The sequence below is a fragment of the Hemiscyllium ocellatum genome, chromosome 32, assembly GCF_020745735.1.
Source record: "Hemiscyllium ocellatum isolate sHemOce1 chromosome 32, sHemOce1.pat.X.cur, whole genome shotgun sequence".
Lineage (NCBI taxonomy): Eukaryota > Metazoa > Chordata > Chondrichthyes > Orectolobiformes > Hemiscylliidae > Hemiscyllium > Hemiscyllium ocellatum.
Genome location: NC_083432.1, coordinates 44,930,323 through 44,953,643, shown reverse-complemented (window position 1 = coordinate 44,953,643; position 23,321 = coordinate 44,930,323). Strand labels below are relative to the sequence as shown.

Here is a 23,321-nt window from a genome sequence, read left to right as displayed (position 1 = left end):
ATGGAGGGAAATCTGCTAACCTTACCTGGTCTGGCCTATATATAATTCCAGATCCACAACAATGTGATTGACACAGCTGCCCTCTGGGCAATTGTGTTTGGGCAATAAATGCTGGTCTAGACAGTGACACCAACATCCCATGAACAAACAAACAAAAGATCACGTTTGATTTTTATTTGGCCAAGCCTCCATTTACCTACCTTTCACCCGTAATCATTGACTTCCATTACAATCAAAAATGACTCTAGCTAATCCTTGATTAGCTAGACAGCACAGTTGCTCAGTGGTTAGCACTGCTGCCTGACAGCGCCAGGGACCTGGGTTCGATTTCAGCCTCGGGCGACTGTCTGTGTGGAGTTTGCACATTTTCCCCGTTTCTGTGTGGATTTCTGCCGGATGCCCTGGTTTCCTCCCACAGTCCAAAGGTGTGCAGGTTGGGTAGATTGGCCATGCTAAATTGCCCATGTCTATGTTAGGTGTGATAGCCGTGGGAAATGCAGGGTTGCAGGGATAGGGTAGGGGGTTGCTCTTCAGAGAGTCAGTGTAGACATGTTGGGCTGAATAGGTAAAAACAATGACTGCAGATGCTGGAAACCAGATTCTGGATCAGTGGTGCTGGAAGAGCACAGCAGTTCAGGCAGCATCCAACGAGCAGCGAAATTGACGTTTCGGGCAAAAGCCCTTCCTGATGAAGGGCTTTTGCCCGTAATGTCGATTTCGCTGCTCGTTGGATGCTGCCTGAACTGCTGTGCTCTTCCAGCACCACTGATCCAGAATGTTGGGCTGAATGGCCTGTTTCCACACTGGGAATTCTATAAAGAAAATAAATTACTGACAAACCTCCATTGCTATCTGAGGAAGAGAATTCCAAAATCTAGTGACCCTTTGAGAGAAAATAATTCTCCTCATCTCATCATTAATCTAAGATCCTTTGTTTTGAAACTTTACTCCCTAGAGGCTATGCTCCTCCCACCAGGGACAACTTCCTCCCAACATCTTCCTTGTGAAGTCTCCTTGGAATTTCATGTTTCAGTAAGATCGCTGCTCATTCCCTAAACTCTAATGGTCATGGGCCAAACCATCAACTTTTCCTCAAACCATTTCTCAAGGTTTCCCTACCTATTAGGGAAGTGACCAATCAATTTCTGCACAGCAAGTTCCCACAAATAGCAATGAGGTAATGGTCAAGAGGATATACTATTTTTAGTGTTACTGAGGGTTACCAATTGACCAAGGGCTCTGGGGAGAACATGCAGAACTACCCGGTTATGGGGAACTGGTAGCACACACCTTCGCCGTGCCTCAGTGGGTGGCAGAGGCAGTCGTGAGTCGAAAGGTTGTTGGTTCAAGTCACACGTCAGAGGCCTGACCACAGAAATCTCTACTTTCACAGCAATGCGGGATAGGGTAACGGCCTGTTTGCACCTTGAATTCCTGGCCAGTATTCAATTAGAGCACCAGTAAGAACGTTAATCTCCATCCGCCTGGGCCAGTGTTGATCGTGGTAACTGAATTCTGTGCACTGTCCAATGACTCCTGTAGAAGAATATGGCTACATGGAGTCTGAATGGGGGTAGTATCAGGCTTGATAACCATCTACACACGAGCAATAATGGCACATTTTTATTATACCTAAGGGCTCGTCTTGAGCTTTTCATGAGGGTTGCATTTTGGTTTTGGGACGCTCATTTTTCATTGTCACTAACTCCTTTATTAAGATAGTCTGTTAAAATACATTGAGTACTGATGGCTAATTTATGCAGTGATTATCTCAGAAGCAGAATTAGAAGAATTCATCAACATCTTCAATAATTGCCAATCCCACATTAAATTTAATGCCATAGCACATTGGGAAAGTGCTAATTTCTTAGACAGGACAATATTTAAATTGGCACAAGACGACAGCACAAGGTAGCAAAATGTTTCAAATTATCAGACATACTTCTGCATGTAAAAAAGCTAGCATCCTAAACATATCTTTCACAACTGTCATAGTTTAGATTAGATAGATTCCCTACAGAATGGAAACAGGCCCTTTGGCCCTACAAGTCCACACTGGCCCTCTGAAGAGTAACCCACCCAGACCCATCCCTCTACCCTATATTTACCCCTGACTAATGCACCTAACACTATGGGCAATTTAGCATGGCCAATCCACCTGACCTGCACATCTTTGGATTGTGGGAGGAAGCCTGAGCACCCAGAGGGAACCCACGCAGTCACGGGGAGAATGTGCAAACTCCACACAGACAGTCAACCAAGGCAGGGAGTCGAATCCAGGTCTCTGGTGTTGTGAGGCAGCTGTGTAATCACTGAGCCACCATGCCGCCCATGAATGCACACAGTTGGAATACTTTCATCACGCAGTCGTTTGTCCATTTTACTGAATCTTAGATTTAGATTTCAGAATTGACCGTATTCGCTCCCCACAAAGCCCTTGCAACCAACCCCTTTCCCCCAGCACTGTATCTCGCCTCTTTGTTTCCACCAGCCTCCACATCAGTATCCTGCCAACCCTACCCTACTCCCTGCAGTTCTGAAATGTGGCTCTCTGGCCTTTGTGCATTGCCAGCAGTTTGCTCACTATCCTATTTCTTTAACCTATTCACTGCTCATCCAATCACAGGCTGCTTCTTCCCCACTAAACTCACTAGAGATGGATCAGGAGCAAATGTAAGAGAGAACCAACCTGCAATGGAGCTGCAACCCCTCAGAGATTCTGTCCATTCTGCTTACGAGTGTGACTTTTCTCTGAGTGTTTGCCACTGTGATTGAATTTTCCATGGCATTTGGGGATTTTGGAGGTGTATTTGCCCCAGTGTACTGTGAAAGCAGATTTCTAATCTATCAATCCACTGTCTAAATGCCCACTTGAAGCTCAGATAGTTGGCTGATTCACTGTTAAAGACAAGTGCACACAACTTGGTGGAAGATCAACACAATGTTTGAGGGTTGAGAGTTTGGGAATATTGAAACATTTTGGGTTTTCTCTTCAGATCTAGAACAATAGAGGTCCACCTTGGTAAGAATCATTAAAGATGCGGCCACATCAGTTGCCAATCCTTGGTGGACGATCCCTGGATGTTTATTACATGAGCCTTGGTCTGAAACCTGGAGCTTTGTCCAGAGATTAATAAACAATAAAAGAGAAAGGTTTGCACTTACATTGTGGCATTGTCTTACTCAAGTATCTGATGAGACTTTTGTTCTCAAATCTCTAGAGTTTGACTCAAGTCCATAACCTTTCGACTCTGAGGTGAATATGCAGTGCACTGAGGCACAGCTGGCACCTGTGGAGCTTGTAGAACAATCCTGGAAGTTTGACAAACCTAACTGGCTGGGAGTGTAGCAAATGTCCAGGTCTCAGTATGCACAGACACAGCAGTCTGGGCTCAACTGGCCTTGGGTTTCACTTCATGTCTGCCCACTTCCTCCGCATGGAAATCACAATTCATCAGCACTTGACTGCTCTGTGTGACCTCTGATCATGTCATCTTTCTGTGCCTCAGCTAATGTTAAAACAATGACTGTGCAGATGGGCGGGAAGGTCAGAATGTTCTGACTGCCGTTCATTGCTTTTTTCCTGGACGTGGCAACAACAGCTTGCACCTCACCGCCCTGTGGCTGAACATTTCAACTCCCCCTCCCACTCTGCCGAGGACATGCAGGTCCTGGGCCTCCCGCCACTCCCTCACCACCCAATGCCTGGAGGAAGAATGCCTCATTTTCCGCCTCAGAATACCTCAACCCCAGGGCATCACTGTGGACTTCACCAGTTTCCTCATTTCTCTCCCCCCCCCACCCCAGTTCCAACCTGCCAGCTCAGCATCATCCTCAAGACCTGTCCTACCTGCCAATCTTCTTTCCCACCTCTACGACCTATCACTTCCATCCACCTATTGCACTCCTTGCTACCTTCTCCCCATCCGCAACCCCCTCCCATTTATCTCTCGAACCTGGAGGATCCCAGCCTCATTCCTGATGAAGGGCTTTTGCCCGAAACGTCAGTTTTCCTGTTCCTCCTCAGATGCTGCCTGACCTGCTGTGCTTTTCTAGCATCTTACTAATCTTGCCTTTGAGCTAGCACAGGTACACTACCTGAAATCAGGCACCCTCAGGTTTGAATCCATGATGGATAACCTCTTGGCTTTGAAGTGAATGGTAAGGCTTTGGGTAGTTGGGGTCAAGCAGGACAGAGGAGGTTTAGGGTGGGGAGTGTTGAGCTTAGTTGGTTGGAGCCATATCCAAAGCAGAAAATCCTGTAACTAGTCAGGAGCAACATCGTGCCAATGCAGATCCTGACAAAATTGCCCAGGAAGTTTATTTTTTATTTAGATTCTATTCAATTAAAATTGCATGGAAGATTACAAAGAAATTACACATTTTAGACACTGCCAGTTTTTGGATAAATGGTTTTGCAGCACAGTACCTACAAAACATCCCATTGTGCTTCGTGTGAGCATAACCTGACAAAAGAAATTGATCTTGAACCAGCAAAAGGGAGATTAGAATGGAGGAGCTTAGGCAAAGGGTTAATCTTTCATCAAGGTGTTGAAGGAAGGCAGAGAGCATTAGTGAGGGAGTTGAGACTTTCATTTAGCAGCTAAAGGCAGAGATTGGGAGAGGGAAGACATGAATGTGTGAAAGGCAAGAATGGGGTGATTGTTGGACTGGAGAAGGTTACATCGATAGGAAGGATGAGACAATGGAGGAATTTGAAAGCATAGGTGCAGAACTTTAACATTGAGGCTAAATGGGTTGTCTATGCAGATCCACGAGGAGTCTGCTGTTAAGTGAACGGAATACGCCAGCAAGACGTAGTGTGGGATCTGGGATAATTTTGGATTATTCTTGTTGAGAGCATGCAAGTATATTTTTTGTCTGAATTAATCGATGGATTTGTTAGGAGGTTTGAATATTTGAGCATAGTTCCCAAAGATAGTCCAGTATTTGTAATCAGCAAACTAACCTGATGATTCAGTGTTTAATGTAGGACTATGATCTGTCTATCTCAGTCCTGCTGCTAGCTGAGGGTGCTTTAATTTGAATTTTTATCAGGAGTGAGTAATTGCTGCCCTTTGGCAAGTCGGGTGATGTCATATTGTGCAAATAAGACTCTGTGATTTGAAATAAATGATGGCTTGGGAGAGCAGGAGTCAGAACAGCTGAACCCCTTGCTCTTCACTGTCAGCATGGGTAAGTATCTGAATGAACGATATAAAAGATTCAGAAATGGCCTCTCCCGTCATGTGAGACAGCCTGCCTGGTCTTGGTCTGTAATGAAGAGAATGTCACTACATAGAATGATGTAGCATTAAAGGAGATCATTCAATCCACTGTCTGTGCCTGCTCTTTAAAGATCTATCTGATTAGTCCCATTCTCCTGCTCCTTCCTCACAGAATTGGGATTATTTTTTTCTCCGAGTCGTTATATCCAATTTTCTTTTGTACATTATTCCTGCATCTACTTCCATTGCCCACTCAGGAAGTGCGTTCCTGATCACAACAGCTTGCTGTTTCAAAAATCTTTACCTCATGCCTCCCCCAGCTTTTTTGCCAAATGCTTAAAAACCTGGAACGAAAACAGAAATTGCTGGAAAAGCTCAACAGGTCTGGCAGCATCTGTGCAGAGAAATCAGAGTTAACGTTTTGGGCCAAGTGACCCTTCCTCAGAACTGGAATATTAATCTGTATCTGCCCTTCATTTTAAGAGTTTTTCAAGGAGCTTCATACAATAATTTACTTTAAAATCACCATGGCCAAACCTGTTACAACTAAATCGGGTAACATTACCACAAATGAGCAGTTAATCCAGAAGAGTTGGAATGAGCTGTTAGAAATAACAGCAGGCAGATGCCCAACTCTGAATGAGAGCACTGAGATGTTTGACCAATAGCACAGAACCTTAAGAACTTGGCTTAAGAATCCAAAATCTTGTCTTAAAAATTTGCCTGAAATTTGGAAGTCTTTATGCTGCACCGAGGGTGGTTATATTAGTAAGTGAGCAATCCAGAAACCTAGGTGAGTGATTAGATTAAATTAGATTAGATTACTTAGTGTGGAAACAGGCCCTTTGGCCCAACAAGTCCACACCGACCCTCCGAAGAGCAGATATAAATACAAATCCCATCATGGTAAATGAAAGTGAATCATAAATTCGGTTCATTAAGTACATGTGGAATAAAAAAGCTAGGAACACTTCCAGTGACCAAATTTCAAGGAGTCGTGAACTCCCCCTCAAGAAAGGAATCTTCCATTCTTGACAAGGAATCTTCCATTTTTTGAATGCCCTGCCAGTAGCAATGGTGGACTCTCCCTCTTTATGGGCATTTAAACGGGCATTGGATAGGCATATGGAGGATAGTGGGCTAGTATAGATTAGATGGGCTTGGATCGGCGCAACATCGAGGGCCAAAGGGCCTGTACTGCGCTGTATTTTTCTATGTTAAGTCTGACCTGTATGTGACTGCAGACCATGGTTGACTTTTCAATTCCCTATGAAACCATCAGACAAGCTATTGATTAGTGTCAAAAATGAGAATCAACGGGAGTTGCCATGATTTAAGAAGGCAGCTTATCACCTCATTCAGGAGAACCAGAAGACTTTGATTTTGATGAGATGGTGCAATGCTGCAGTACCTGCCGCAGCCACCAGAGGTTCATAATGAGCTATCTGGCGAGCAGACCTCCCTCTAATGGAAGTAAATAGACATGGCAACATGTGTGAACTTCTCAAAAAACTGTCCTTCACGTGTCAAACTCCATCTCAACTCTGCGGAGATCCTACTTTTCATCTTCAATCTGCAATTTCAATTGACAGTCCAATGTAATGCTTTAGTTTCTTTTCTGCACCACTTAATGACAGAAATGGCTCCACTTAATGTCAGATATGTGATGGGTGGGTTATGGTTATGTTAACTAGATTAACAATCCAAGGGTTTTTGCATCATGACCCCAAGAGAAAGGTTCACGTTTTACCAGGGCAGCCGAGGGATTTAAGTTCCATTAATTGAATAAATATGAAGTAAAAGGCTGACATTCATCAATGGTAATAACCAAATTGTCATAAAACCCCATCTGGTTCTTTAAACCCTTTGTAGAAGGAAATCTGTTAGCCGTACCAAGTCTGGCCTCCATGTGACTGCAGATACATATCAATGTGGTTAACCCTGAAATACAGCTGCAGTAGCCTAGCTAGTGGCACCTTCTCGAGTGGGCAGTAATTGCTGGCTTTGTCAATGATGTTATCATCCTGTAACATCGAAGTTCTGCAATGAATAATTTCAAACCAGCTTGTGCTGCTTGATGCTAATTTTCTTTTCTCCCTAAGCAGCCTACAGAGGGCGATCTATACATTCACTAAACTGTGTCTTGTGCTAAACAAGAGATCTGTCATCTGCTGCAGTGGTGCTACTCACCAAAATATCTGTGCTCCTTGAATTCTGACCCCATGAGCATTCTCAAATATAATTGCTTCACAGTTGGTTGTTGTACCTTCAATTGCCTATATCCTGAACTCTGGAATTCCGTCTCAAAATCTTCCCACTTTGACCACTCTTCCTTCTTTTAAGGGTACACCTTCAGCCTGCTTCTTTGAGCAAACTTTTGATCATCTGTCCTAAGATTCTGGAAGAATAACAGGGTGGTTATGGCAGGGGGTTTTAACTTACAAACTAAGATTGGGACTGCCATAGTGTTCAGGGTTTAGATGGAGAGGAATTGTTACGAGTGTACAAGAACATTTTCTGATTCAGTATTCAAAAGTTGCAAAACTTGACCTACTCTTGGGAAATAAGGCAGGGCAGGTGACTGAGGTGTCAGTGGGGGAGCACTTTGGGGCCAGCAACCATAATTCTGTTAGTTTTTAAAATAGTGATGGAAAAAGATAGACCAGATCTGAAAGTTGAAGTTCTGAATTGGAGGAGGGCTAATTTTGACGGCATTAGGCAAGAACTTCCAGAAGCTGATTGAGTGCAGATGTTTGCAGGTCAAGGGATGGCTGGAAAATGGGAAGCCTTTCGAAATGAGGTAACGAGAGCCCAGAGAAATTATATTCCAGTTAGTGTGAAAGGAAAGGCTGGTAGGTGTGGGGAATGCTGGATGACGAGAGAAATTGAGGGTGTGGTTAAGAAAAATAAGAAAGCATATGTCAGGTATAGACAGGAGAGATCAAGTGAATCATTACACTATAAAGGCAGTTTGAGTGTACTTAGGAGGGAAATCAGGAGGGCAAAAAGGGGACATGAGATAGCTTTGGTAAATAGGGTTAGAGGTTTTTACAAATACATTAAGGACTAAATGGTAACTAGGGAGCTAATAGGGCCCTCAAAGATCAGCAAGGCGCCCTTTGTGTGGAGCCACAGGAGATGGGGAGATACTAAATGAGTACTTTGCATCAATATTAACTGTGGAGAAGGACATGGAAGTTATGGAATGTGGGGAAATAAATGGTGACTATTGAAAAATGTCGATATTACAGAGGAGGAAGTACTGGATGTCTTGAGAAGCATTGAGGTGGATAAATCCCCAGGACCTGATCAGGTGTAGCTTAGTACCCTGTGTGAAGCTAGGGAAGTGATTGCTGGGCACCTTGCTGAGATATTTGTATCATCAGTAGTCACAGGTGAGGTGCCAGAAGACTGGAGGTTGGCAAACATGGTACCATTATTTAAGAAAGGTGATAAGGACAAGCCAGGGAGCTATAGACCAGTGAACCTGATGTTGGTGGGCAAGTTGTTGGAGGGACTCCTGAGGGACAGGATGTACATGTATTTGGAAAGACTAGGACTGATTGGGGATAGTTAGCATGACTTTGTGCGTGGGAAATCATGTCTCACAAGCTTGATTGAGTTTTTTTGAAAAAGTAACTCTGCCTTGATGAGGGCAGTGTGATGGGCGCGGACCACATGGACTTCAGTAAGGCATTTGACAAGGTTCTCCATGGGAGACTGATTAGCGAGGTTAGATTTCATGGAATACAGGGAGAACTAGCCATTTGGATACAGAACTGGCTCGAAGGTAGAAGACAGAGGGTGGTGGTGGAGGGTTGTTTTTCAGAATGGAGGCCTGTGACCAGTGGAGAGCTACATGGATCGGTGCTGGGCCCTCTACTTTTTGTCATTAATATAAATGATTTGGATGTGAGCATAAGAGATATAGTTAGTAGGTTTGCAGGTGACACCAAAATTGGAGGTGTAACGGACAACGAAGAAGGTTACCTCCGATTACAATGGGATCTTGAGCAGATGGGCGGAGGATTGGCAAAAGGAGTTTAATTCGGATAAATGCGATGTGCTGCATTTTGGGAAAGCATACCTTAGCAGGACTTATACACTTAATGGTAAGGTTCTAGGGAGTGTTGCTGATAAAGCGACCTTGGAGTGTGGGTTTATAGCTCCTTGAAGGTAGAGTCGCAGGTAGATAGGATAGTGAAGAAAGTGTTTGGTATGCTTTCCTTTATTGGTCAGAACATTGAGTGTAGGGGTTGGGAGGTCATGTTGCGGCTGTACAGGGCATTAGTTATTCCTGATGAAGGGGTTTTGCCCGAAATGCTGATTTTCTTGCTCCTCCGATGCTGCCTGACCTGCTGTGCTTTTCCAGCACCACTCTAATCTAAACTCTGCTTTCCAGCATCTGCAGTCCTCACTTTTGCCTAGGGCATTAGTTAGGCCACTTTTGGAATATTGCGTGCAATTCTGGTCTTCCTATTAGAAGGATGTTGTGAAACTTGAAAGGGTTCAGAAAAGATTTACAAGCATGTTGCCAGGGTTGGAGGATTTGAGCTATAGGGAGAGGTTGAATAGGCTGGGGCTGTTTTCCCTAGAGTGTCGGAGGTGACCTTATAGAGGTTTATAAAATCATGAGAGGCATGGATAGGATAAATATACAAAGTCTTTTCCTTGAGGTGGGGAGTCCAGAACTAGAGGGAATAGGTTTAGGGTGAGAGGGGAAAGATATAAAAGAGACCTAAGGGGCAACTTTTTCATGCAGAGGGGGGTGCGTGTATGGAACGAGCTGCCAGAGGAAGTGTTGGAGGCTGGTACAATTTCAACATGCAAAAGGCATCAGGATGGCTATATGAATAGGGAGGGTTCAGAGGGATATGGGCCAAGTGCTGGCAAATGGGACTAGATTAGGTTGGAATATCTGACCAGTATGGACAAGTTGGACCAAAGAGTCTGTTTCAGTGCTGTACTCTATGATCTCCTTTGGTGTCGAATTGTATCTGAAAATACTGCCAAGAAGCACGTTGTGTTGAAGGGTGCTATATAGATGCAAGTTGTTGGAGTTGCTCTGCCTTTGAAAGGGGTGAGAGCCGGGGGAAGCTGGTCTCTTCTCAACTTATCAAATCATAGTCTATTTTAAATTCAAACATACATTCAACATAATTCCAAAATAGTTCAGTGCTTTAAAAGTTGTTACTTCAAAATCAGTGTCATTGTTTTTTATCAAAAGTTTTCCCATTTAAAGACCAAATTCTGTTTAGTGCATTTAACAAACTCCAAACATCACAAAGCCGTTGAAGTAGCTTTAAAGTGTAGTTACAATTGAAATGTTGAAACATTATGCAGTTACTTTGTGTACAGCAAGCTCTCACCTCATAATAATTGAGCAGATTGATGTTGATTCAGGAATAAATCTTGACCATGCACCAGGGAGAACTCCACTGCTGAACTTAGAATTATATGAGAGATCATTCATATGTCTTACACTAACGCAAACAGACAGGATCTCTATTTGATACCTCATCTGAATTATTATACAACTGACAGCATCAACCATTCAAGGGTTTGCAGTGGATTTTGAACTCTGCAACATTTTGATTGAGAGGTGAGGTTCTCACCCTCAGAATTAGGGTAGTTGTGCTGATGTGCTGCACTGGATGGACACCCCATAACACTTTGCACTCCAACACTTGCAGGGAAAAAAGAAGAATTCCTTTTAGTCCTTATCATATTGGCGCACAGCTAATTTTGTTTCTTGTTGCATTGTTTTGTTTGTGTGTCTGGATGAGGGGCAGAGCAGAGAATGGTAATGAAAATTGTTCTGTTGGTGGCTTTACAGGAGTGTTGTAGAAAGGGCGTGTAGCTGGTGATTTCAAGTGCTTGGTGGGAATTTAATGTTCTCCAATCATTTTTTGAACTGTGACAAAGCTCTTGTTTTGTCATTTGGATCATTTATACATTTTAATGGGCTCAGTAAATAGTCTAGGACCAACAGGATATTTGGCTGAAATAGTAACAGCTAATGGCAAAGAATATTGAGTTCCATAATAAAGCACGTGTGCGCTCTTCCTCTCTCTCTCTCTCTCTCTCTCTCTCTCTCTCACACACACACACACACACACACACACACACTCTCTTGCTGTCATCTTCTTTTTCATGTCCTCACTCTCCCTCGCTTTCCATTGCACTCCTCCATTCAAACTTGCTGTTCCTGCCGTCTGTACTTGCTCATCACCCCTCACTCCCTTTCCCTCCATTTTCTCTTCATCAATCCTATCTTACCCTTTCACTTCCCACCTTCACAATCACTTTCATATTTTTTTTTTATTTGTCTTCTGAGTCCTTCGCTGAAGGAAGTCTGGCTCGGGCACCTGACGTCTCTGCAATGCCAGAACCATTGTTCAATGTCATTACAAACAGTTAAACTCTCTCCAAACTCCACACTTGTGTTGTTGCAGTCAGATATGTCATGCACCCAGGCTGAGCCTGTTAATATTATCACTTTGTCTTTCTCACTGAAATGCTGAGGATTTTCTCTGTGTCCATGCAGCAGCGTCTCCAGAGTGGGCCAAATACCTGACCAACAAAGACAGTTCCTGTACCAACAGCAACAGCAGCAGCAGTTACAACAGCTACTGACCTCTCAGCAGCTCACTCCGGTAAGATTCGGTGCATTTCTTAGTTTGGAACTCGTCGGAAATCTGACTCACGGTCATGGGATTGGTTATTCATGCTGTTTGGGAAAACGTTGCCAAAACGCAGTCGGGTGACTGAAACAGTCACGGGTGCTTTATTCTAGATCTGACCCTTGTCACACCCCGAGTGAGCTCCTTGTTGATAACATTTGTAGGTCAATAAACCATTCCCACCTTCATCTCTGTGGCTTGCTAAAACAAGCCAACTTTCACCAAGGCTTTGTGGAAAAACGAGACATGGAGCCAAGTGTGATGGTATTAGGGGAAAGGCTAAGATGGGTGAAATAAAGATTGGCCAAAATACTGACCTTTAAGGCGCTGTTTCAGTGGGAGGAGAGAGAGTTGGAGAGGTAGATGGGTGTAGAAATGCCAAGTAGGGTGCTAAGGAAAAGATGGTGGCATAGTGGTTATGTCACTGGTTAAATAATCTGGGCTATTTTTCTGGGGTCATGTGTTATAGAGTCATACAGTGCGGAAACAGACCATTTGGCCCAATTAGTCCATGCCGACCATGTTCCCAAACTAAACTAGTCCCATTTTCCCTGTGTTTGGCCATGACCCTCCAAACCTCTCCTATTCATGTTCCTATCCAAATGCCTTTTAAATGTTGTAACTGTACCTGCATCCACCACCACTTCTGGCAGTTAAATACATGTATGAGCCACCCTCTGTGTGAAAGAATTACCCCTCATTTCCTCCTTAAAACCTTCTCCTCTCAACCTAAAAATATGCCACCTAGTTCTGAACGTCCCTACCCTAGGGAATGGACTCTTGCTATTCACCTTATCTATGTGTCCCATGATTTTACGAACGTCTATAAAATCATCCCTCAACCTCCTACACTCCAGTGAAGAAAGTCCCAGCCTAGCCAGCATATTTTTATGGCAAAACATGAATTTAATAAAAATCTGGCCTAATGATGATCATGCAGCCATTGTCGTTAAAAACCCATCTGGTTCACTAATGTCATTATATGAAGGAAAGCTGTTGACCTTATCTGTTGAGGGGCTGAATGACCTGCTCCTGTTCATTTCTCATGGTCATATGACTGTGGACTCACTGCCATATGATTGACTCTGAACTGCCCTCTGGGTAATTAGAAATGAACCAATCAGTCTGGCCAGTGAGGCTAACACTCCATGAAGCTGAAAATGTGCTGGAAAAGCACAGCAGGTCAGGCAGCATCCAAAGAGCAGGAGAATCGACGTTTCAGGCATGAGCCCTTCTTCAGGAGGGCCATTTTCAGCTCTGATCTCCAGCATCTGCAGTCCTCACTTTCTCCTCGAAGATAACATGCCATGAATAATGTTTTTTTTAACAAGTGCAGAAACCAGTGACATTCAAGATGGGAAATGGGATTGGAAAGGAGTGCTACACATGACCCTGGAAGAGAGGAGATTTGGGAGAACTAGTTTGTAATCTACTACAAAGTGGAGGAGCAGCTGTGAAGCCATGACAGGGTGTAATCACTCGACTGAGAATTTTGAAATTGCGTTGTGGAAGTAATGTAGGTCAGTGAAAATGGGAGTGATGTGATTTAGTGAAAACTAGGATGTAGACAGCAGTGCTCTGGATAGAGTAAAGTTTACAAAGGATGGGAGACCAGCTGAGGGGACAGGGGAATAGTCTGAATTTAACAAACGAATGAATGAGGAACTCTACCATAGATGAAGAGATAAAGTTGGAGATCTAGCAGCCATTGTACAAACAGGCATTGAAGAAGAAGCAGAGAAGATTTACACGGTTGTTCGAAATGTTGTAGCTGTCAGGAAGAACTGAACAGGCTGGAGCTGTTCTCCTGAGATAATTGACCGTTTGAGGTCAATAACGAACCAAATACAGTTCGTTATGAAGAGATTTGAGTCCAATGGCATAGGGCTATTTCCAGTTTTGCAGAGGGAACATTTAGTGCCTACACATTGATACAGTCTTTATTAAACCTAATAAGGAAGTCAAGGGAATCACCTTTAAAAACAGGGAGGTTAAGGCATGGAACTTTCATTTTTCAGGTGGAGTGATTAAAGTAAAGATCAGCAAGACCGTTTGGACAGAGCTGAATCACCAGACAGGAATCATAGAAAATCTGTAGACCAAGTTAGATAAGGAGGAGTGGGAGGGGCTGTTATGAATCATTCAACACTGACACAGTGCAGTTGAGTCAAGTAGCCAATTCCTGTGTTGTAAATTCCTAAATAATTATACCACTCAGACTCAGATGGTTTGTAACCATGAAGGTAATTTCTTGCTTCACTGAGGGGTGTGGACTTCACTCGCTGGGCTACACTTATTGCCCGTCCCTAGTTGCCCTTGAGAATATGGTAGTGAGCTGCTTTCTTGAACTGCTGCAATCCACGTGCTGTAGGTTAACCCACAGTGCCGTTAGGGAGGTAGATCCAGGATTTTAATCCAGTGATAGTGAAGGCACGGTGATATTTCCAATTTGGAATGGTGAGTGGCTCGGACAGGAACTTGCAGGTGGTGGTGTTCCTACGTAAATGCTGCTCTTGTCCTTAAAGGTGGTAATGATCATGGATTTGGAAAGTGCTGTTCAAGATTCTTTGCTAAATTTCTGCAGTGCATCTTGCCTACAGTACACACTGCTGCTACTGAGCATCAGTGGCAGTAGGAGTGGTTGCTTGTGTTATTGAAGGTATTATGGCTTCACTGAGCTCAGAATAGGCTGGAGCTTGAACTTGACAACCTTATGATCTTTGTTATGGAATCCTGTACTGGCAAATCTGCCAGGACAGCTTAAACTCTAGTCTTGACCACATTGGTCAGCATTTGAATGGTACCTCGAGGGGTTTTATATATGTGGTGTCTCCTGTATCCTGATTCAGGACCAGCAAGCATTGATTTATCAGATGATGCAACAGCAACAGCAGCAGCACAGACAGCGTGAGCTCCAGCGGCTACAGATGTCTGGAACATCACAACACCCCGTCACCAATCTCTTACAAGGATCTCCGTCCCTGCCTGTCCACTCAGGCCCAAATAACTCTTTCCTTTCTGTTCACACCGACAACAGTGTACAGAAAGCACAGGTATGCAGACAGCTTTCATACTTTGTGTGCACAGAATCCACCTGCAGCCTCCAAGCCCCTCTCTCACACCCTCTTTTTCTCTCGTACTTATCCTCTCCTCTTGTATGGTCTCTTTGTCCTGCACATCTTTTTCCTTCTCCCCTTGTGTCCCCTGTCATCTTGTTTTCTCTTTTTTCTCTCTCTCTTTTTCCCTTCTCCCCTCACTTTTCCCTTCTTCCCATGCTTTTCCCCTCATTCCTCGTTTTCCCGTCCTCCCTTCAATTTACCTCTCTCCATGCTGGCTCAGTTTCTTTTGTCTTTTTCTCTTTTTTTTTTCCCCTTTCCTCTCTTTCCTCTCACAGCACAATTTCCCTTTTGTTTGCTGTGTATCTCTGCTGAACTCTCAATCCTACAATATTGTACGGACTGACTGCAGATAAGCAAGCTTTTTATAACATACAAAATTGTGACAAGAGTTTGGAGAGACATTTCAAAACCTCACACCTTAATGACTAGCACTTGCAACTATATTGGGATAGTTGACGTTATAAAATTAAACAGGAACTGTTGTCATGGCTTACTGTCATACTTCTCTGTCATCAGGAAGTGGGGCTTGTGGACAGGAAGTGTGCATTACATGCACTTGCTTTTAATACAAATGTTTATTTTTAACGGTGACATAATGTAGGTTGCATTTCGTTAAAAAGTGCAGGTCTATCAGTCCAAAAGACAATGAGTGACATTGGCATGTCTAGCTTTACAATGAGTGTTCTGTCAGTCAATCACAGTGTCAATATGAATCTTGCAGATATTTAATAATCATCTTTTTGTACTTTAAGAGATTGAATGACAAAGTCAATCAAGAGAAGAGCTGACGTCCTGCAGCACAGCATGATGGTGCATTGAGGGCAATGATCCAGGGCCCTTCTCCTTCACAACTTCTCTTGAAGTCAAAGGCCATGGGTCAAGAGTTGAAAAGCCTTGGATATCTGCTGCTGACTGACGGGCTCTGGCACATGGAGGCAGAAGGAAATAACCTGGAAGGAAGAGGACTCGTTGCATCCTCTCGGGAAACAACAAATGATGCTTCTTTGCAGAGTGGGGGTGTGGGAGCTACTGGAATGTTTTGGTATCTTTAATCGAACAGCAGTTCCCTAGCGAGTCATTGGAATCACAAGCAGTGGAAATTTGAGTTTGCCACTGTGGTGGAAATTAGGAAAATGGATGTTGCTGCTGTATAGACTTCAAAGAACCACCTCTCGGCACAGAGTCAGAGGATGGGAAAAACTTTTAGCGTACCATCCATCTGTCTGAACTTGTGGTTAGCAATATCTTTGGTATCTTCCCCGGCATTGTCTTCTATGTCAGCTATCGCATCTTATTTTTCCTTTTGTTTTGTGTTTATGTGTGTGTGTATTTGTGTTCAGTCGATATGTGACACAGACAACTGTTTGAAGAATTATTATCTTTAAACAGACAAAGCTATGAGGCAGAGGATGGTTTGGGCTTGCTGAAGACAGTAAGTTGCTGCTGAAGGCACCCTGCACGTGGACTATGTAACCCTCCTCCTCCTCCTCCTCCTCCTCCTCCTCCTTCTTCTTCCCAAACTGGATGAGTGGGAAATACCTGGAGTTCAGAGAGCTTGAACCATCAGGCCAAAGTGTGCCAGGTTTAGACTTCTGTTCGTATGTGCACCATGAGTTCCAGAAATATTGCCTGATATAATGAGGATATTTGATGAGCAATATTTTTGTGCGGGGTTGGGGGGATGATTTTTTTTTAATATATAATGTTGTTCATTCGGGATTTGTAGCCTTACTCCTTGAGAAGATGTTGGTGAGCTGCTTTCTTGAAGTGTAGTAATCCAGGCTTGCCCAGTGCGGTAAGTATTGTGTTCCAGGGTTTTGACCCACTGATGCTCCAATCCCTTACACCACTGGGTGGTTTATAATTCATACCAGCATTGGTAGAAGCCCAATGTTACATAACCTTCTGATTCAGGAAATGAAGCAGCCCTTGAGAGGCGAGAACAAGAGGCCGAGAATAAAATAATGAAGATGTGTAAAATAAGAAAAACCAGGTTTCCTCACACTGAGTATGATGGAAACTTGAAATAAAGCTAGGAAGTGTGCTGTCGGAAGGAGAAAGTCCGTTTTAGCCTAGGATCTCGATCAAAAGCTGACCTGCACTTTCTCTTTCAGACACTGAGCAACCTGTAACCTGTTTTATTGCTGTGCAATCTGAGCTCAGACTGGTTGAGTTTTCCCGCCATGATTTGCTCTTCATCACAAGAGAGCGCGAAGAGTAGACCGTGGCTTAATGGGATCATGGTTGATGTTGCAGATTTGTCCTGTGACTGTCCACTCATCTCTCTGCGAAGATTTCATGCTAACCTCTGTGAAGCCATAGTTTCCCTTTGCATTACTTCTCTCTTTCCTCAACAGGCTTAGACCAGTAAAACTGAGCTGTATCGCCTTATCCTCAAATGTCATTGAAAGGGCTAATTCAGCCTGACACCGACCTACATTTGGTTGGCCACAGTGTCTCTATTGGGACTGTGCTGTGTTGCTGGAATGTTTCGCACATTGGGTCAGTTCGGTTTGAAGTTTTAGCTGGTCAGAAATGGGACGTTTTCTGAATGTTGTGTGGATGCTGGTTTTACAGGCTGCCTGTAGGGACCTGGAGTGTGGGAGGCCCATTAGAGACTTGAATCTTTGAGAGGAAGCCCCAAGGGAGTGGGAGTCTCAGGGGCCCTGCCAACGATCAGGTGTCTGGAGCACTCTTATTCATGTTGGCAAAGGTCCGTGGTGCTTTCAGGAGGTGAAGCCCGCTGACCTTTGGATCCGAACAAAGCTACAATTAACCCATGACATTCTACTATCTCAATAATTCCCTGCTGTGACATTGCATTTCTAACTGGCTGAGCCACACCAGTTCCAATCCCATTGCCCGCCCGTAAACCAGTGGCTACTTGGGAGGATGATTGGTTGGCTGACCAGGAAATCCTGCTATTTTGTTGCCCCATCTGTGAACAATGGTGGCTAATAGACTGAACTGTTCCAGATGGTTTAACTTGACGTGGTGTGACCTTGCTGATGGCTGAGCTTCCTCATGTTGGGGTGGGTTATCGCTTTTGGTGCTTGTGTCCTGTTACCGAGCTGCTGTGGCCAGTAAACGTCAGACCGGCAGAATTGCCATTTTCCTCTTCCATCACTGGTAAATCTTGTGCTGACAGTCAACATCTGGAATCTTCATGCCACCGTCGCAAACATCCTTACAGAGGACCTTTGGGTGTCCAACACGTCAACTGACTCCAGCCACCTCACCACTTGGGTCTGTGGCCATATTGCAGTCAAGCCAGAACGAACCGAATCCATCTCTGGTTGATGAGTGCCAACAGACTTGGGGTGGACTCCGTCCACGAAGGGACAAATGCTTTCTTATTTTTGTGACTTTTGATTAATTTCTGAGTTTTGCTGTCAAAACGCCTTGAGTCGACCTGTTGAGTTTGCTTTACTCGGTGATGGTCAATGTCTGAGACCCAGGGCACACACTGTGGGCTTTCTTCACTAGAAACACAGCTGCAGTCCACTAACAGAAGCAACTACAGCAGGGAAAAGAAAGGCTTGTGTTTCTACAGGAAAGAATTTCCGTCCAATGGGACCATCTAGCAATGATAGGTTTTGGATTATTTGAACCAATACGTTCTGGGGACTGGGTTGGGAGGTTGATTTGTGATGTGTCTTGCAATACTTGCACTTTATATGGAAATCAGACTGCTATGCATCATTGATTGAGAATAATTTCTTCCTGAGCTTTTCACTGTGCTGCCCCAATCCAGTGGAAAATTCCCAGTCGGTTTTGATCTCATGCTGTTGCAGTTGGAAGCATGAATAAACTCTGCCCTATAGATGTTTAGAATGATGCTAAGTATAGCTGACAGTATACTTCCTCTTCTCTTGCCATCATCCTTCAGGTTAATGAGGGACCTAGCACAATTGCCAACCCTCCAGGATTGCCTTGAAGTCTCCAGGATTATTCAAGGTTGCATGCAAATTTGGTGGGGGAGGGGGACAGAAAATTCATAGGAAGCAACAAATTTTTTTTCTCCAAATTAATTTTACTTGCATACTAACTATCAAAGCAATCTTGGACATGGGAATAAAGGACTGTTGATCGAAAGGTCAAGAATCACTCGATTGGGTAACACACAGGATATTAGCTTTCCTATTGGCAATGGGAAGGTGGGCAGTCACCATGATGGACCTGTCAAGCGGCCAATGGTGGGAACTTGGAGGCAGGCAGTTTGGAGGCTGGAGATCCAGGAATGAAGCCTCCAGGAAAAAGTCCGAGTGGAGTTGGCAACTCCAGTGAAATGCATCCCAATTTCTGCTCAACATGCTAAAAGGGTCATTTGGAGTGTGGCAATTTCTGCCAAAGGAACTTCCAGTGTTTCTCAAGAAAAGCAATTTTGATAGATATATTTTAAAAAAACAGCTTTATTCAGAAACCTTTGTAAATAAAATACACAGGAACTGTACAAAACTGTGGGTGCTATTGAGGGACGCTGCAATAATGAAGAAGCAGTTTGTGTGGTTCATCCTGTAAATGAGGAAGGCAGTCAATTAAATCTTCTTGGTTTTATATTGATAGAAAACTTCCAGTTTAAAAAAAAGTTTAACTTGTATTCAAGAAAGCTATGTTTTCTTAGGATCCTTAACTATCTTCCATTCTTTGCAATTGCCTAAATAATTGGGGTTCAAACAGTTGAATTTCTCTCACACATTAACCCAGCCATGTGGTGTTGGTAACACCAGCCAGCCCATTCTGTAATGGCCTGTCCACTTTAAATTACACTTTGATTAAAGGGTTATATCTGAGACACTGGACTTCTGTTTAACTTCGATTGATTGGATGAGTTCTGTGTTGTTCCTTCAGAATTATTGGCAAGAATATTGGGGTTGTGTTGTTGGGGAGTGGGGGCGAGGGGCGTTGCTGGATATTGGGATGTTGTGACTAGGAGATGTGGTATATGGAGGTGAGTGTCAGTGGTTGAATTCTATAAGCTGACAAGACACTATTAAATTAAAAGAGAGCTGGAAAGTGCAGAGTTTATCGCTTTCAGTGTCACACACTCACTTTTGTAAAAATTATCAATTTTTGTTTGCCCCTTCCCAAGACTGAGAGTCGACCCTTGGTCTCAATCTTATCAACAGCTAGGCAACAGTTGGGCATTGAATTGTTCTGGAAGACTGTAATTATTGAAGTTGTGGTGGGGCGCGGGCAGGATCAAAGTAAAAGGGGATCTTACACTTGATCATCATCTCACAGCTGCTACTATGAAGGGCACATATGTATCTGTACAAGAGACCTTAACCCCTTCAAGTGGAAATAAGCTGTAAGAAAATTGTATGCTGTCTCTGCTTCTACCATCTTGCCATCAATAGCATTAGTTTTGAATCAAGTCCGGTGGATCATTTCATAATTAAATGAGTGCTATCTTTCTCGTTAGCTATTTGAATATTTCATAGTGCTCAGAGTGTCATGTGTTTACGAACCCAGTTTAACAATTCGGAGTTGGATCCCTGATGTACTTTGCTGACAAATCAAAACTCTTATTGTTTCAATTTTTGACAAAGAACATGGATAAATTGCCCTTTAAAACAATACAGAGCAGAACAGGTCCTTCAGCCCTCTATGTAGCTCCAATTTATGAACTAATCTAAGCCCATCCCCCACACTATCCTCTCATTATCCATATGGTTATCCAAGGACTGTTTAAATGCCCCTAATGTGGCTGAGTTAACTGCATTGGCAGGCAGGGCATTCCACGCCCTTACGTTTTTTGTTTACTTTCTAAGTAAAACAATGCAAATCAATCATGTAATGATAATAACCTTTTGTGTGTGGAAGTAATGTAACCTATACTTCATTATCCCAATGACGAACTAATGTTAGTGCGATTTTGTGTGGAGGTGTTTAATGTTTATACCAAAAGGAATGAAACTTGAGCGATAATTAAGGGAAGCTTCCTTCCACATGCGTAGTGCATCTGAATCATTAAGCTGTTCTAATGAAAAAGGGTCTTTGAAAATTTGTTCATGGCATGTGGATGTTGCTAGTTAGTCCAGCATTTATTGATCATCCCTAATTTCCCAAGAGAAGATGGTGTTGAGCTGTCTTCTCGAACTGCTGCAGTCCTTGGGGTATACATTCAGAGTGCTATTAGGAAGGGAGTTTCAGCATTTTGACCTAGTGATACTGAGTTTCATTATGATTTGCTTCAGTGTAACTTGGGTCTAGGATGGGTCCAGGAATTGTAGTTAATCCTAGGACACTGCTATGAGTGTGACTCCTGAGAAAAATAATAGGAGCATTAAAGTAAAACTTTTTGAATTTATTTATCCAATTTTCTTTGATTTTTTTTTGCTTTATGTAGTTGCAAAAGTCTTGGAAACTGAGTGAGGTGAAACTCCGTCACCAGAGTCAAGAATCGTCCAATTGAATAGTAAAGAGCCTGTTTCTTTCTCCAATTGGCTGGGGAAAGGGAGCATCACAGGGGGGGGGTGGACTTATCCAAAACCTTGTGGTGGGAAAATAGAGGGGCAGTTTGAGTTTGGAGGTCACGAAATGTAACCTCCAGGAATATGTCTAATCAGATTTGGCTGGCTCACCTGTACCAGGCAGAGCGGTAACATGCGTGGTCAGGCTCTAAATGATGAGACATGTTTGCAGGCAGCATATGTTATCAGGAACATGATAACTATCAATTTGGTCAATACCACATGTCTGTTTGGTTCACAATGATTCTGATTGTTTGGGTTTTTTTTAGAAATAGATGATTTAATAATGAAAGTATCAGAGTGGGGATTGATTTGGATGACCTAGTTTTGGTCTCCATTATAATTTGTTATTTGTTTTCCTATGCACTTTTTAAATGTGGGAGCGGTGGGCATCTTGTGATTGACCGTCATGTGGCACACTGTAAACTGGTTTCACTGTTTTTGGTAGAGTTTGTAGCATTTCATATAAACCGGTGTTAAACCGTAGCTACAGACAATTCGACACATGGTGTAGCATCAGGATTCTGTGCAAGTAATGTAAATAATTGAAGACAAGCATCATTGTAAAAATGTCTCCTTTTAGATTACAGAGCATTTATAAAATGTACCATGCATTTTTTAAAAAAATGTTTTTAACGTTCAACTTGTTAAACTTGTGTAGAGGCTTATCTTAGGATAATGTAACACCCACCATGACTTGGTACAATGCCCAGTGTGTAACTTGGGTCACCCACAATTGGAATCTTCCAGGTGTGCGTGTGACTCATCTGTCCAGTCAGCTAGTTGTAGTTGGCACGCAGATGGCGGGATGCTGCAATTTCTCTCGTGCACAATCCAGAGGGTTCTTGCCTCAGACACAATGACCTCCCATCAGAAGAAACATTCATGAGTGACCATTGGGAGGAGGATGGGATTGCTCAATGGCGAAGCTTTCCACAGTTGAATTGCTGTCCGACCCCCTCCCTCACGGATCACGCACTATTTTGCATGAGTAGGTAGCCCATCAAGCATCTGCAGAGGTGCAAATCACATTTGAGGGAGAAATCCACAGCCCGATCAAGACAAGGAATGAAAGGATTGTTCTCTGGCTGCACCCTGTGCGCTCATGCATTTTTCTTAAATAGTCTGATGTTCGTAACTCTGAGTAGAAATTGTACAGGTGCTTCATTCAATTTGTAAATAAACTCATTTCAAATATTATTTGTCAAAAGTAGAAAAAAAACAAAAAAAAAACTAAATATTCTCATTTGTAATATTTCTATGGGAACATTTTGCCTTAGAAAGAGATTTATCTGTCTGGGTTTATTTATTTGTTTTTTTTTAAAATAACTTTACAATTATACACAGAACTGTTGCTGATGGTCATGTTGCCTGTGTGCAACATGTGAATTGAGTAAATGTAAGAGAGATATTTTACTATGAAGGATTACGTTTTTACTAAAAAGCAAATTGTTCAAAAAATGAAAATATTTTATCTTGCTTATTTGTTTCGGTGTCGTCTCCATTTTGTCTATTTTGGTGTCAGCTACACCTCAAGATACTAGTGGGCTCACCTCTAAATGAAAACTTATGGATTTGATTCCCTCTGCATGAAATTTGAGCACTTAATCTAGATTGGTGCTTCAGTATTGGAGAAGTGGGCGGCACGGTGGCACAGTGGTTAGCACTGCTGCCTCACAGCGCCTGTAGACCCGGGTTCAATTCCCGACTCAGGCGACTGACTGTGTGGAGTTTGCACGTTCTCCCCGTGTCTGCGTGGGTTTCCTCCGAGTGCTCCGGTTTCCTCCCACAGTCACAAAGATGTGCGGGTCAGGT

General features: G+C 43.2%; 1 protein-coding gene across 4 annotated transcripts in view; it reads left to right on the top strand.

Moving 5' to 3' along the window:
• The window catches only part of LOC132830705 (protein AF-10-like), a 189,277-nt gene extending 166,353 nt beyond the window's left edge, over positions 1 to 22,924 (top strand). For 3 of the 4 annotated variants that reach the window (XM_060848525.1, XM_060848523.1, XM_060848521.1), the window contains 3 exons: positions 11,776 to 11,884; positions 14,761 to 14,964; positions 15,783 to 22,924. In XM_060848525.1, the coding sequence (XP_060704508.1) occupies positions 11,776 to 11,884; positions 14,761 to 14,964; positions 15,783 to 15,818 (349 nt within the window). In that variant the 3' untranslated portion in view covers positions 15,819 to 22,924. The remainder of the gene's footprint in view (positions 1 to 11,775; positions 11,885 to 14,760; positions 14,965 to 15,782) is intronic. The other variant, XM_060848522.1, reaches the window with a different exon arrangement.
• Positions 22,925 to 23,321: the final 397 nt, after the last annotated feature.